Source organism: Falco naumanni, chromosome 9, assembly GCF_017639655.2.
Source record: "Falco naumanni isolate bFalNau1 chromosome 9, bFalNau1.pat, whole genome shotgun sequence".
Taxonomy (NCBI): domain Eukaryota; kingdom Metazoa; phylum Chordata; class Aves; order Falconiformes; family Falconidae; genus Falco; species Falco naumanni.
The window spans coordinates 19,640,591-19,654,956 of record NC_054062.1 but is presented as its reverse complement, the minus strand read 5'-3'; the positions used below and the strand labels follow the sequence as shown (position 1 = coordinate 19,654,956).

Here is a 14,366-nt window from a genome sequence, read left to right as displayed (position 1 = left end):
GAGGACTCCCTGTGAGGATGGCAAGGTGCCTAACCTCTCTGATTTGATACTCTGTGAGAAATGCAGTAAATTTACTGTCCCATCTCAGGAGGATGTTTTGAAGCTTTATTAAGGTCTTCTGGGCATTTTCTTATTCAAACAGCTGAAAGAAAGTAAAAATCTAGGAATGGTTTTCATCTTTTCACTACAACTTGACATAGCAAAAAAAGCATAGCAGTGCAGGGAAACTGTAGCATGGGTGGTCTGATGAAAAATAATTCAAATTTGGTTTTCTAATCAAAGTAAGATTGGAAGGAGCAGAAATAGAGTTAATGGCTCATTTCTTCTCTCCTTATGTCAGAAAAAGATCATCTGAATTTGTATTTGTTATAAGATTAAAAATTAAATCCTGTATCTCTACTTTTATCCTAATGATGATCTTCATTTAATGTGCTGGCTTTTCTTTCATGCTTTTGTTTTAGATCTTGTTGCTAATGCTGCTAGACAGGTGCTTAATTCAATTATTGGCTTTGAGCAATTACCTAACATGTTTGTGATTAATGTGAAGGCTTGGGTTTAAAAATCAATTTGAACCAACCTGCTAATAACAGAACTGATTAAAAAGATCCTCTTTAAAACTAAAGGCTACAGTAGAAAATCAAAATAAACCTAATTCCTTGCTACTGATGGTTTTCATGCATTGGTTTGCTTCATTGTCTTGAGTAGTCAAAACTGGGTTTAGCTGACTTCGGTTTATTTCCTAGTTGGCTAGGAAAGAACACTCTCATGTACTGTAAATATTATTGTAGAGATGATTTATTTATATTGACTAACCATTGATTGTTTTAAAACACTGTCTGTTTTGTTTGGGTAAATTCACAGTGTAATTGATTTGGTCTATGTGCAGAACTGACACCAAATCTTTGAGACTCCCAGGCTGCCTTTTCAAGCCAGAGCTGTTGACTAAGGGATCTCTGGGGAGAAATCCTGTCATTCTATGTCCGGTGTGGAGTATATGAATGTTATTTTTACCAAGATCTTAAGAAGGGTGAATGTTGTGGTAACCTTAGAGAAACTGAGTATAAAATCTAGCATCTACTAGAAGAGCTGGGATTAGCATTTTGGAGGGAAATTTTACTTTAAAGAAGAAAAAGCTGTCTGTCTGGGTTTTTGCCTTTATGAGGGAAACATCAAAGAATTGTTGTGTTGCAAACGCTAGGTTATTCTTATTTAGACACTTGTTTTTTTTTACTGTTAATCTCTATTTAGTTCCAGGATTTCAGAATAAAATTACGAAGCTTACAAGTTTCATAAAATACTAGCAATTGTCCAGAGCAATTTAATGTGGAAAAGTTCCTGTGGGATGGGAGACTTATTCTGGGCTCTCAATGGACAACAGCAGCAGCACTACCTTACTTTGTTGTATTTTTGAATGGAAATACCAGGGGCTGCTCAGCTTTTTGCTGTATTCAGTGCGGGGAGTGTACTGGGTGGTGTTAGGAGCAACCCCCTGAGGCCGAACCCTTGAGGAGCCTTAAGGGGGGCCCTGGTTTATGGATCTGGGCGAGAGGCAGGTGCCAGACGGCTCAGCTTCGCCGCGGTGGTGCAGCGCCAGCCGGGCCCCACTTGGCCGCTCGCTCACTGCTCCCCAGTGGGGTGGGGGGAGAAAGAGTTAACGGGAGAAAACTGATGTGTTGGGAGGGTTTAATAGGTAAAGCAAAAGCCACGTGCACAAGCAAAGCAAAACAAGGGATTCCTTCACCACTTCCCATGGGCTCAGGGTCGGCAGGAAGGCAGGGCTCCATCACGTGTAACGGGGCTTGGGAAGACAAACGCCATCCCTCTGAACATCCCCACCTTCCTCCTCCTTCCCCCAGATGTATACACTGGGCATGACACCCTACGGTGTGGAATGTCCCTGGGGCCAGTTGGGGCCAGCTGTCCCGGCTGTGTCCCCTCCCGACTCCTTGTGCCCCCCTCCCTGGCTGCTCACCGGTGCGGTGGGGTTAGGGGCAGCGAAGCCCTTGGCTCTGTGCCAGCCCTGCTCAGCAGCAACCAAACGCCTCTGTCTTACCAACACTGTTTCTGCACGACTCCAAAACACAGCCCCACACCAGCTACTGGGAAGAAAATTAACTTTATCCCAGCCAAAACCAGTGCTGGTGGAGAGTTTAAACTTAACCAGTAACAGAAGTTTGAGCTTGTAGTTTTTCTAAAGAAAGTAAGTGCCAGGTTGTTTTTACCTTTAAGTAGAATTAAGCTCTGTTCTTGCTTGTGTATGAAAAATAGGATTTTATGACCAGTAATATGAGGCCTGAAAGTGAAAATACATAAAGTTAGGTTGCATTTGGACCTTACAGTCTCTGATACTGACTCTTTAAATTGAACATTTTGGATTTCATGGACTGTGGTCTGATATTTGCTATAAATTCTGTATTCACTGGAAGATGGTTTCATTTTTATATAATAGCTAAGAATTGAGACTTCATTAAAATATCCTGACCTTGCACATCTAATTATAAACATAGAAATCATTCCTCGTGTATATATAGAATATTTGAGATCAAATATATTGAGATGAAATTGATAAGAAATAAGCCATTAATTCCAGCTATCAGTCTAATTTATGATACCCCGTTGGAAAGTTAAGCCTGAGCCAAAGAACTGGGCAGAATTAGAAATGGCTTTGTATGTTTCAATTCATTACTGACTATTTAATTAAAGTCTTAAAGTCTTATTATTGAATATCGTTTTGTATAATCAGAATAGATCAGGCAGAATGTCTTTGGAGTATCTGGTAATTCCATTGATTAAATTCAGATGCTTTTTTTATGATATGAGGATGAAATTTCAAAGTGTAAGCAAGCAATTACATAGGAATAAACTGTAGCTGTCCCTTGTGAAGACCTGTAACCAGGAGCTTGGGACCCTAATTAAAAGGCATTTCTGTTCCAATGCCATATTGTTCAATCTGGAATTGCAGGAAGCAAGTAAATATTGTTTTGGGTGCCTATTACAACCAAGGAGAGGTATTCTTTTACTTTTTAAAGTAAGTTGGGAAGATTTTAAAAGGTCAGATTCTTAAGCTGTGCAAAACAGAATTCGCAAACAGACAGCATCGTGTAGAGGAGGCTTGGTGACCCAGTGGGCATGTAATTAGCAGGTAGTGCAGCCTTGGTTTGTAACTCCTTTTGATTTTCAGTACCTCTGTGCCATACTTCTGTGTTTCGGGCCTCTTAGTGTTTTACATGGCAAGAATAAATAGAAAAAGCTTCTGAAAGATATATTCTCTCTCTGACCTTTCAATGCATTCAACTGTATACAAGTTCTTGAATGGTATTGTTGCTAAACCCTGAAATTCAGCTATTCAATATACCTACATACACATTTGAGATACGCATTTAGGCAGTCATTTCAGATACTGTAATTCTGCTGAGTAAGCAATAACTAAAAGAACAAGAATTACTTTTTAAACATAGAGGCTGCTGGTAAATAAAACTTTAAACGTATATATATGCACACACAAATATATACACATATATGAATGTGTATATTTACACGTGCGTGTGTGTGTAAATAAATAAAATAGCTTTTTCAGCCAAGGGTTTCCAAAACCACACAGCTAGATGGAGGCAGGCGTTCTTCTGAACTATGCTAATTTGTAGGAAGGTTATTTAACCTCAGTTTTACTATTTTCTTGTAATAAAATGTGTTCATCACATCTGGAAACGAAATCCAGAAATGTTTGACTAGAATCATTCCTTGTGTTAATAATATTAGTTTTGTCACTTGTTTATTGACAAGGCTGTGTAAAAGTTTTGATAAATGGTTTATTTATTGCAGAATAAACAACATTTTTCTTGATAAAGAAGGAATATTTCTTAATATTTGTGAACAATTTGGGTAAATTCATCCTTGCTCTAATACCCTTTTGATTTACATGTCTTTATTTTTACTTGTTAGCTTGAGCAGATGGAACTTGAAGTTCGAGAGATCCCACCTCAAAGCCGAGGAATGTACAGCAGTCGAATGAGAAGCTACAAACAAGAAATGGGAAAACTTGAAGCTGATTTTGTGAGTTTTTAATGAATTACCTAAAGAAGGCATCGATCAGATTTTTTAAAACATAATCAGTTATTCAGGCAACTGAAATGTATTTTTGAGTAGTTTGACAGATGAGTTCTGTGTGTATCTTGCTGTGTTCTGGACAGATGAAAACCAAACTAGGGAAGTGAAGCTTTTCTTTTTGTAGCACTCCCATACCAGTGTTCAAGTTGCTACCTTGCTGTCCCTTTGCCCTGGTTCTGAATTGTTTCTGTGCCATTAAACATTGTCAGTGTTCATGCTATAGGCAAAATAGCTTTTGATCCGGTTTCTCAAGGAATGACTGGTAGAACATCAGAGTTAATACTTAAATTACTGCATAAGTATACTCTGAGTGGAAAATAACAGTTTGTTTAAGACAGCTTGTAGTGATGTGGTCAGTAACATGAAAAACAATATAATCTCCAATCCATGGAATTTTTGAATGTAGTTTCTCATGTGCAGTTCATTTCTTAGTCTCTGTGATTTGTTTTCTATTCACTTAATTCTTCCTGACTTTTGTACAAATTGGTTATAAATAATACTTTTTTCAAGTAACGAATGCAAACTAACAAGATTCCCTTGTCTAGGGGATTCTGCTACAGTTATCAGTCCTTTTTTGTGGCTGGAATTTGCACTGAGTAGATATACATAGAGACAAAATTGTTTCTTCTAAAATCCTGAAAAAGTTCAAAGGGATTGCAGAGTGTAAGGAAATGTGATGCTAATTGGCAGCAGCTCAGTTCCTGCAGGGTAGGGAAAAAGAAATAACTAGTGACAGTATTTTCTATTTAATGGAGAACTGTGAATTTTCTCGGGTTGCTGGCAGCAGTTTATTCCTTCAGGGGAGGGGAGTCAATGTTTATACCTGCATCCAGGAAATCCAGCTGACTGTCATTCCTCTCTGATTCTGCCAAGTTGAAGAGATGCACAGAAATGTCTTACTTAGAAGATGGTTGCAATTTTGTGAAGTTTGGAGAATGTTAGGGTAAAAAGACTTGCATCAAAATTTTGCAACAATTTCATGATGTTCCCCTGTAATAAGTGTGCATGGCCTTGCTGGCTAAACAGTGGTTTCCAAGAGAGAACAATTTCTGGAGCAGTAGTGAATGCTGTTTATCTTCTCAGGTGTGGGAGAATTCACTGTCAGCATTTATTTATTGCTGGCCTATTTCTCCATGTAGGCAGACGGGGGAATTGGTACTTCCATATTCCTAAGAAATAGGGAGTGGGGGAGTTCAGAACCAGACACTCTTTGTGGAAGAGGAGAAAGGAGTGTGTATGGAAGGAATGCATCAGAGCCCTAGGAGTTATGTGATCAAAAGAATATAAGTTTGTGCTCAGAGCAAAAAAACATGAGAAAGAGGAAGGAACAGATCATAATAATGGGAAAAAATAAACAGCCCACAATTCAAGGATGGCATTCAGCAGATCAAGGGAAGAAAATGAGTGGAGTGAAAGACAGAGCAAAGTACTGAAAGAAAACAAGTTATGCTTGGAAAAATCTCAGTTATATAGAAAATAGTCTTCTTAAAACTAAATCCACTACATAATTCCAGTTCCTAAGTGCTAACATTATTTTAAATTTGTATGTGATGGTTTCAGAATCTTTCTGGATTGTTCTCCAGTTAAATAGCAACTTGTTGGAAACTGTAAGACAAAATGTTTCAGTTGTGAGTTCAAAGAGAGAAGAGGGGAAGGAAAGGAAATGTTATTTTTATTTTATAAGCTGCAGGGTTGTTGAAGGTAGGAATTTGAAAATACTTTCTGAATGAATTGTGACCTGTTTGACTGTAAGCAAAGCATATAGAGTTTATGTAAGATCTTTAGCAGACCTTTAGGGAAAGCAAATCGACATACTTTTGAAATGAAGTCACTTTTATAGATGAAGGGAAATTTTTAACTGGAAATGATACTGGCAATTTCGAGCTATGACCAGCTTACAGATTTGCTGGTCAAAGTTCTTGGCCCTTCTGAAAGGCATGCAGATGTGAGCTTGCAAAGTTAAGTGTTGTTCTCTATAAATGAAGTTGGAATCTCAGCTGGATCCCGCTGTATTCTGCTTGGCTTTTCTTCCTGTGTGGAGCAGTGTGTGCACTGAGCAGAGTACATTTCTCAATCATCTTGGAAGTATGTGTTTCATATGAAAGAAAGCATGTCTGTGAAATTAGTTGCAAAAATTGTATACCTCAGTATACAGTCTTTTTTGTTAAGTTCTGTACTTCAAACGTGAAGTTAATGTGGAACTGGTGTTGGTCACTTGCTTTTATATTCATCATAATGAACACAAGTTTTGATCTTGTGGTTACTTGTATGCCTTATATAATCTCAAAAATTTGCCCTCACCCAAGCAGTTATGGAAAACAGCAGCACAGCAACATATTTGAAAGTTAGGAGAAGGAAACATGAGGTATGTGGACCGTCCGCTCTTCACTTGCAGGATGGACGGCATTAAGTTTTCTTTGTGACATGTAATATCTAATTGGTGAGTTTATTTGATGATCTGCAGTATGTGTAATGATGACAAAACACTGACTATGACTTTAATATTATTTAGTACATGTTGTGGCATCTTAATGAACATATAGTAGTTTTTTCTGTGTACTTTGTCAGAGTATATTCTGAAAAATAAGGATTTAAACTTGGTTGCGCTGTACTTTAAAAAGTTACTTCAAACATGGCTTACTTGTCTCCGACTTTGTAATCAAATAAAAACAAATTGAAAATAAGAGATTTATTTCCCCTTATTGCTAATCCATGTTATCTTGAGTCATGTCTGCAGTTATCAGTGCTCGGCAGTCCAGAGGCATGTGTGGAGGCAAGGACATCTACCCCATGCACTGTATTGCACACGGGTAGTTGGTAACTCACTAATTACATTAAATCGTATCTGAGGAGAAAAAGCCACCATGCTTCATCTTGGCCCTCCCTTTTGGAGATGGATGGTGGTAATAAAAACCAGAATAGCTCCTTTTTGTCAGTATAAGTAGTCGGATAGCATAGCACTGTGAATACGGGTGGGGAGAACTAACAAAGCAAGCATTGCACATCAGATCAAGGCAGCAGCCCTTCCTGATGGTTGCCTCAGTGCTGCGTAGGCTGCCATGGGGAGCAGGTGCCTGGGGAGAAATGTAAGATTAGGGCAAGTGTAAAGTGATGCTTATTTGCGGAAAAACTGCGTATGCCTCAAAAAGCAGTTTCAGGCTTGCTTAGTGTGTGCGATAAACGTATCAAACCAGAATAAAACTGTTTGTTAAACCGTGTGCTGCAAGATTGTAACTTGCAGGTGTTAATCTTGGCTTTATTATGCTATTTTCAGCAGTATGTGCCGGTACCGCACTTCGGTAGCCGAGCTGCGCTCCCGCGGGCGGTGCCGGTGCCCGGTGCTGGGGTAATGGCTCCATCTGGTGGCCCGAAGCGGAGTTGCAGACCACAGACTTGTGCTTTCCGGGTCCGTAAAGGTATTGGGACCACCTACCAAAGAGTTCCTGACATTTCAAACAGTCCCCCTATGAGCAGGTGGTTTTCCTGCACCTACCAATGCACCGTTCTGTGGTTTAAGCCTGTAAATATTTTCTTTTCGACTATTTCAGCTGTAGAATGGCCGTGGTGCCTGCCTGTGTGAAGCAAGTTCTGAATGCAAAAAAAGCCTTAGATTTTATTGCAGTCTCTTTAAGTACATGGACTATAGGTATTGTTTGTTTTTTTTGTAAATAAAACATTTTTTTGTTATGTGAAAATAGCCTGTGATCTTTAAAACAGTAGGGATATGCAGTGGTAAAAAGCTTTCTAGATTTTATAAACTTATTTTGACTTGAAATTATCCCAGTTCATGTGAAACTGTAACTATATAAACTTGGCAAATGTGTGGTTATCTGCTAGCGTTTGTTTTTACTCCAAGGATTCCATGTACTGGTTCAACACCAAGGCACCATAAAAAAAAAAAAGGGGGGGGGGGGGGGGGGAGCGGCAGTGGCCCAGAAGTCAGCATTTTCCTGAAAAGTTTACAGCTGAAGCATGAGGCATTCAAATAGGCAGGGAAATACAAAAATCCAGTAAGCACATATTACACAGCAGCATTCCTATTACAAAAATGAGTACTACACAATCAGTGGTGAAAGTGGGATGGGTATATTTAACAAGAAAAATAACCATCAAATAAATACAGGAGGCAGGATAGGAACTGTTCAGATTCTGTCACCGCAGCACGGAGGCAAACTGAATAGATAACATTTGTTACCAGTCCAAGAGACAGCACTCGTTCGTTTTTAAAGACTCAGGGTGGGTACTGGTTTTGGATTCTGACCTTCAACTTAAAGCAAAAAAAAAAAAAAGGGGGGGGGGGGGGGAGAAGTCAGAGGCATAGACAGATACATTGTACAAACCTTGACTAAACATTTAAACATTTTCAGCACTTAACAATAGCTTCAGTTCAGTCAATAGTGAAGATAAGTATTCACATTTCATACTTCCTACAGGTTCTGTTTAAGATCATTGTTAAAATGACAACTGCTGTTAAGCTTTAAAAACATCTAAGGAGATAAGCAATGGATTTTTATTTGATAAAGTTAGCTTTTTTGTGTGACTCTGAAGTACCACCCAAGTCACCTGAACAACTACTACAGCTGTCAGTTATATTCTGGCTGCTTTTGCAAATAGTGCTGCCCTTATTTTGGGTTCAGTCACCTGCCCAGACAAATATTCATATGGCTCTAAGTGTAATGAATGACATTTGTCAAACAACAAGTTAGTGGCATGTATCTTTATGGTGAGAGTCTTCCCTAGCTTTCTGGTTTGAGCTAAAACTTTAGAGACTCAACTGTGGCTGCTGGATTATTTTGATTTATAAAGCAAAGCATTATTGCTTTGTAGTTGCAAAGTCATAAACTGTGTGTGGGACAGATCTGTGTTTCTTGATAGCTGTGTCCCAGCAACGTTATTAAAAACAGGGAACTCCCTATGATACATGTCATGTGTGCACGTGCACCCTGCACGGCCAGCATGTGTGCTTGTACTGAAAACCTGATCTTGTTGACAAATTTGAAACTTCTGAAATCGGATTAGTTTCTGCTATGTGAGTAGTGCAGCTCTTTTGAACAGGGCTGTGGAGGATCTGTTTTAATGCACGTGAGATTGAACTGATTATGTTTCAGAAGAAAGAATGTGAAATATCTGACCATGTACTTTGACAATCTGATTTTGAGAAAGCATTTTGTGAACAAAAGTTCCTTCACTGTGCTGTTTGTATAGATACTGTCACCTTCTTGAGATAAGTAATCAGTCTTCTACACTGTGCTCAAACTGCTCTACACAGAGGCACTGTTTTGTTTTCCTCTCTTCCTTTTCTAGTAACTTTTAATGTGATATTTCTATGCTTGGCTGCTGCTGAACAGTAGGCCAACTTCTACAGTGGTAAATTCTACATTGTCTTCTGTTTGTTTTCACTTGTGTCCCCACCTTGGTGAGTTTGTGATGAAAAAAGGTGGAGGCATTTGACATTTTACAGTTAACTTTATTTATAATACTGCTATTTTGAATGGGTAAAAAGTGATACAGGAGAGAATGTTGGGGGTTTTGTGGTTGTTTTTTGTTTTTTTCTGTTAATGTTCAAGGCTTAAACTGAGTTTTTGATGAAAGATTAAGAGGTGGTACGACTTAGATCCCCTGTAGAAAACTTGCCCTAATTTATTTACATCTTAGATTTCTTTTTTATAGTTTTTTGTGAAGTATGAAGAAGGAAGGAAACTTATCTCACTGTGGATTTTACTAGTGATGACGTGCTTTTCCTTAGAGGCAAGTGTGAAAGATGGGAGTTAATATGCTTAATTTGTAATTAACCTAAGGGGCTATGGTTGTTTTAACTCAGATTCCTGAGAAGCCAGACCAGCGAAGCACACTTTACCTCCTGGGTTTTATAATTCTGCAGGTATTGCTTATAAAGAATCCTTCCTTCCATGTTTGGCTATAAGATGCATCTCATAACACAATATGTGAAGAGCTAATACGCTGAGTAAGGGCAACCAAGCAGCAAGTTTTTAATGTCAATAAAAAGAATTCCTTAACTAGATTCTTCTCTCAACTGGCTTTACCTTGATACTCACAGGAAATTGTGCGTGTCTCTCTCCAGAGACGTTGCTCATCTGCTAACATGTAGGGGTAAGACTGGTGAGTTCTGCGGCACGCTGTTTGCTGGTCCTTCAGCAAGTCAGTGACTCTTAACGGTGGAGGTGATGCGCATGATTTTAAGAAAAAACAGTTCACGAAGCACTAGGCTTGGCTGAGTGATTACAAATGAAAGGGCTTTCAGGAAGTGATTTAGTGAGTCTGATAATTCTGGGGTCTGGCTGGGGGCTATGAGTGAAAGGCATATTGACTCACAGCGCACTGTAAGCGTTCATGCCTCTTTCCTTTCTCTCCTCACACACGAAATATTTCTGTATTAAATGAAGCTGAAAAGTGGTCTCTGGCAGAATGAAATCCTTCTGTAAAATATGTTTTAAGGCATGTAATAGAAATTCAGCATGACATCAGCTCTGCCTTTTTCACTAACTGTGCTTTCTCACCTGGCAGTCTTCCGACATATCTGGATGCTTTCCCAGGTGGAGAACTACCGTTTCTCTATTTACCATGTAATTTCTTCTTACGTTGAAACTACTACTTCTCAAAGTAGTAGAATTAAATCTGTCTGCTGTTCATCCTAGCAGATAGGGGGAGAAGCAGCATCCACTCAAAATTACTTCTACCCAGCTGGTGAGTAAAGTGAGTTCATAATATAGAAACTGAACGCTGTTTTTTGCGGGGCAGGAGGAGGAAGGCTTTTATGTTTCCCACTTTCTTGGTGATTTCTTATTTTAGTGAAGTGATACTCCCCTACCTGTCATGCAAAAAGAAGCAAGCTGTCATTGTCCTGCTTTTGATAGCAGCAGTAGTATGATAAAGGTTCCGCAGCTGGTGTGGGATGTGATGACAAATAAAGCAGAACAGAGCGTATCTCACTCTCCCTTTGTTGTATGGCTCACCTGCACTCGTATAAGTAGAAGTTTGATTTGGTTTATACCATGAGTTAGAAACATAAAGATTTCAAGAAGAAACAGCTCACAATCTGAGCAGACCATCATTTTAACATGCTTGCTTTTCACGCTAGAACTGCTTTTTCAAGTTCCTTAATGTGTTATTACTTCCCCCCTCCCCCTTTTCCCAGCTAGAGTGAGACTAATTTGTGTTTAACTCTAAAATAGGGAGAGCCATGTGCTACTAATAAAGCAAAGAAATAGGGAGAAGGTACTGGACTGACACTGCAAGGATTAATTATAGCCCTTTTCACATTTTTTGGTTTGTTTGTGCAGGGGATGACACTAGATGGCACTGTTTGTTTGCAAAGCAATTACTTTTTTTTTTTTTTTCTTCCCCCCTCCCTTTTTGTCCCTGTTTCTTTTTTTCTTTTTTTTTTTTTTTTCTTTTTTTTTTTTTTGCTTTGGTAGTAACTGAAATTACTGTTTCATGAATAAAATATTTCTGGTGGGATTTGCATTTCTATATTGGCTGAAGATACTGTGTTGAATGTTTTATTAACCAGCCCAGTGCAACTGTCAGCCTATTAAAGAGATCCAATGGACCCTGTTTAGCTAAATAAACTAAATAAATCCAATTCGTCAAATTGTGTTCCTGGCTGTTTATTTTCCATTCGTTTGATGTACAGTTTATTTTAAGTTAAAGCCACATAGTTTTAAAAATTAATGTGAAAATAGAATTTAGTGTTTGAAACATGAGGAGACTATTTGCCATGGCCAAAAATAGCTCTCCTTTATGGTGAAGTTGCCATCTGGTAAATGGTGAACTCTTTATTGGTGCGTGATTAACTGTCCCATGTCAAAAATTAGTTTGGCAAAGGAGTGGTTAATGGCTTTTTTTGCCTGCTTGATGGGTTTTTGTTGCTTTCATGAAATGAAACTTGAAATACAAGCACTGCTGTTAAAAGTAGCTATTTCTACCCAACTTCAAGAGGTTTGTGCTTCATCCTGGTATTTTCTCCATCAGAATTCAAGGGGAAAATTTTATATGATCATTACATATTAAATGCTTGTTGAAATGCCAATTGCATCATGGGCAAATATTAGAGTATAAAAATCTCTTTGCATAACTGAATATATTGTATCTCTGGTTGTCAAACAGCTGTCAAACATTACAAATAATAGCATTCATTATATTCTGCTAGTACAAATAATATTTTATTTACCTCGTTTTTTGCTAAAAATCTTTGCCATAGGATAGCAGGAGACAGGCTATGAAATCATGGTAATGTTATTGGTATAATGAAAATTCTTCTGTGCCAGTTAAAAATTCCTGTAAATACAGATATGTTCTAGATTTTTTAATAAGCAAAATGAAGAAACAGTAATGGATGTATTCTCTCTTTCCTTCTGATTCTTTCCATAATGCTGCTTTAGTGATGTTACATGTTAACTTTTGTGTGTTTTACAAGACATTGAAGTTGCCAAGTATCATGTTTTGCATAATTTTATTTTTATGATTTCAGGTTTCTGAAAGTGCTATACTGAAATCGAGTACAATAGAAACACAGTCAGTTTGATTCTGTTTCTGCCTTTTCGCTCAGGAAATCCACTATAACAGATTAAGTAGTCGTTGTGAAGAGCTAATGTGTTAGTATGGATTTGATAGTGTTAGGGATTCTGAAGGAAAATCATTCAATCAGTTCATTCTGTCTTTTTTTCTTACAAATTACAGATTAATTTAACAAAACCTGTTAAATTTTTGTCGCCACTCCTCCCCCAAACTCTAACCCAAGAACAAAGTAGATACTTATGCAGCTGTCTTCAGTGTTAGACAGAGTGCTATTTCCTTCTGTAGGTAGACTTTCACTTGTCCTGAAAAGTATTAAATTTCTTTAATATTTTCAAGTTGCAAATATTTAAAAACGCTATTTAATAACTAAACCACACAATGTTAGCCTGTTTTCTTTCTGATAAAACCTCCAATTTGTGCTGTAAGCTGGCTCTTTTGAACATAGCAGTAGTAAACACAGAAGGAACTTTGTGGTTCTTTAAAACTGGCTAGCGCAGGTAAAAAGAGATGGACTTTTACAGCAGTGGAAATGTCTTGTTTCTGGCTTAAGACTTGGTGAGAAAGGAATATAAAGCGAAAAAAAAATACAGTTGGAAGTGTATTAGAATGATCCCCCCCCCAATGTTCTTTACTATGTGAAGCATATGGAAAAAGCGTGACCATCTCTGTCCTTTTGTTTGTTAACTTTTTATTTGTATTCTGCAGTCATTTAGTAGTCAGTCCCAAGTACAGTCAAAAGCTGCCGTACAAACCACAAAAAAAATGGTTCTTGTCCACAAAGTCTATTTAAACTTGCTGTTGGGGAGGAAATCCCTGCAAAGGCTAGACGATCTGCAAGTTGTATGTTTGACAATTTAATGCTTGTATTCATTTATAATAAGTGCATCAAATACAGCACTTCCCTTACTTTTCGTTTGCTTTTTATAAATTGCCTTTAGGGTGCTAGCGCTAGGAAAATAAGCCTTTTCCAATATTTAATAGATACTACAGAGGTTTTACTCCTAAAAAAGTTGATCAATGAAAATTAGAGTAGAAATACAAAGAACGGATGGTAAAGAGCAATATTGCAGGGGGCTTCTGGCATCAGCAGTAGAATAGAGTAATTTTTCCTGCTGTACTAATATTTAACTGTTTCTGGTGGATTTAATGAATAAAAGGTTTTTGCTAACTAAGTATCTGGTGCCTGGTGCATAAAGAGTAAGAAATTAGGGAATGTGTGTGTGGGCTCTGCATGTTTTGTATTGAGTAGCTTTTGTGCTTACTTTCTGAATCCCCACAACTTTCCAACACGTCCTTAGTTTGTTGTTTGTGTGGGTTTTTTTATTATTTTCAGATAAGTTCAGAATAGAATGAATAAGGGCGGTGTTTGCCAACTTACCCTCCCGGTCAGCATGGAAAAGTGTTAGGTAGTCTTTTGGAAAACACTGAATAGCAATTGCAGACTTTGTACCTGTTCACTAAAGACTCAAATGTGAATTTTGGCAAGTCAAAGAAAAGGCTCATATTGTGTTTGGTGGGTCTTGGCTTGGCCCTTAGATAAAAAATGCTCCTGCATTATGAAGATAGCACCTTCCTTTCCATTGATTCATGAACAGAACACTTTGAGCCATTATTAAATCAAACTGTAACCTTTGTGAGGGTGTGTCACCAACCGGGAAAAAAGTGGTATTAACTATTTTATTTAAGAGAGAATAATGACATTAATATCAAAGCAAATTCTT

General features: G+C 38.0%; 1 protein-coding gene across 7 annotated transcripts in view; it reads left to right on the top strand.

Annotated features, from left to right (window-relative positions):
- The window catches only part of VTI1A (vesicle transport through interaction with t-SNAREs 1A), a 273,918-nt gene that overhangs the window by 9,401 nt on the left and 250,151 nt on the right, over positions 1-14,366 (top strand). For all 7 annotated transcript variants that reach the window (XM_040607782.1, XM_040607781.1, XM_040607787.1 and 4 more), the window contains exon 3: positions 3,943-4,053. In XM_040607782.1, the coding sequence (XP_040463716.1) occupies positions 3,943-4,053 (111 nt within the window). The remainder of the gene's footprint in view (positions 1-3,942; positions 4,054-14,366) is intronic.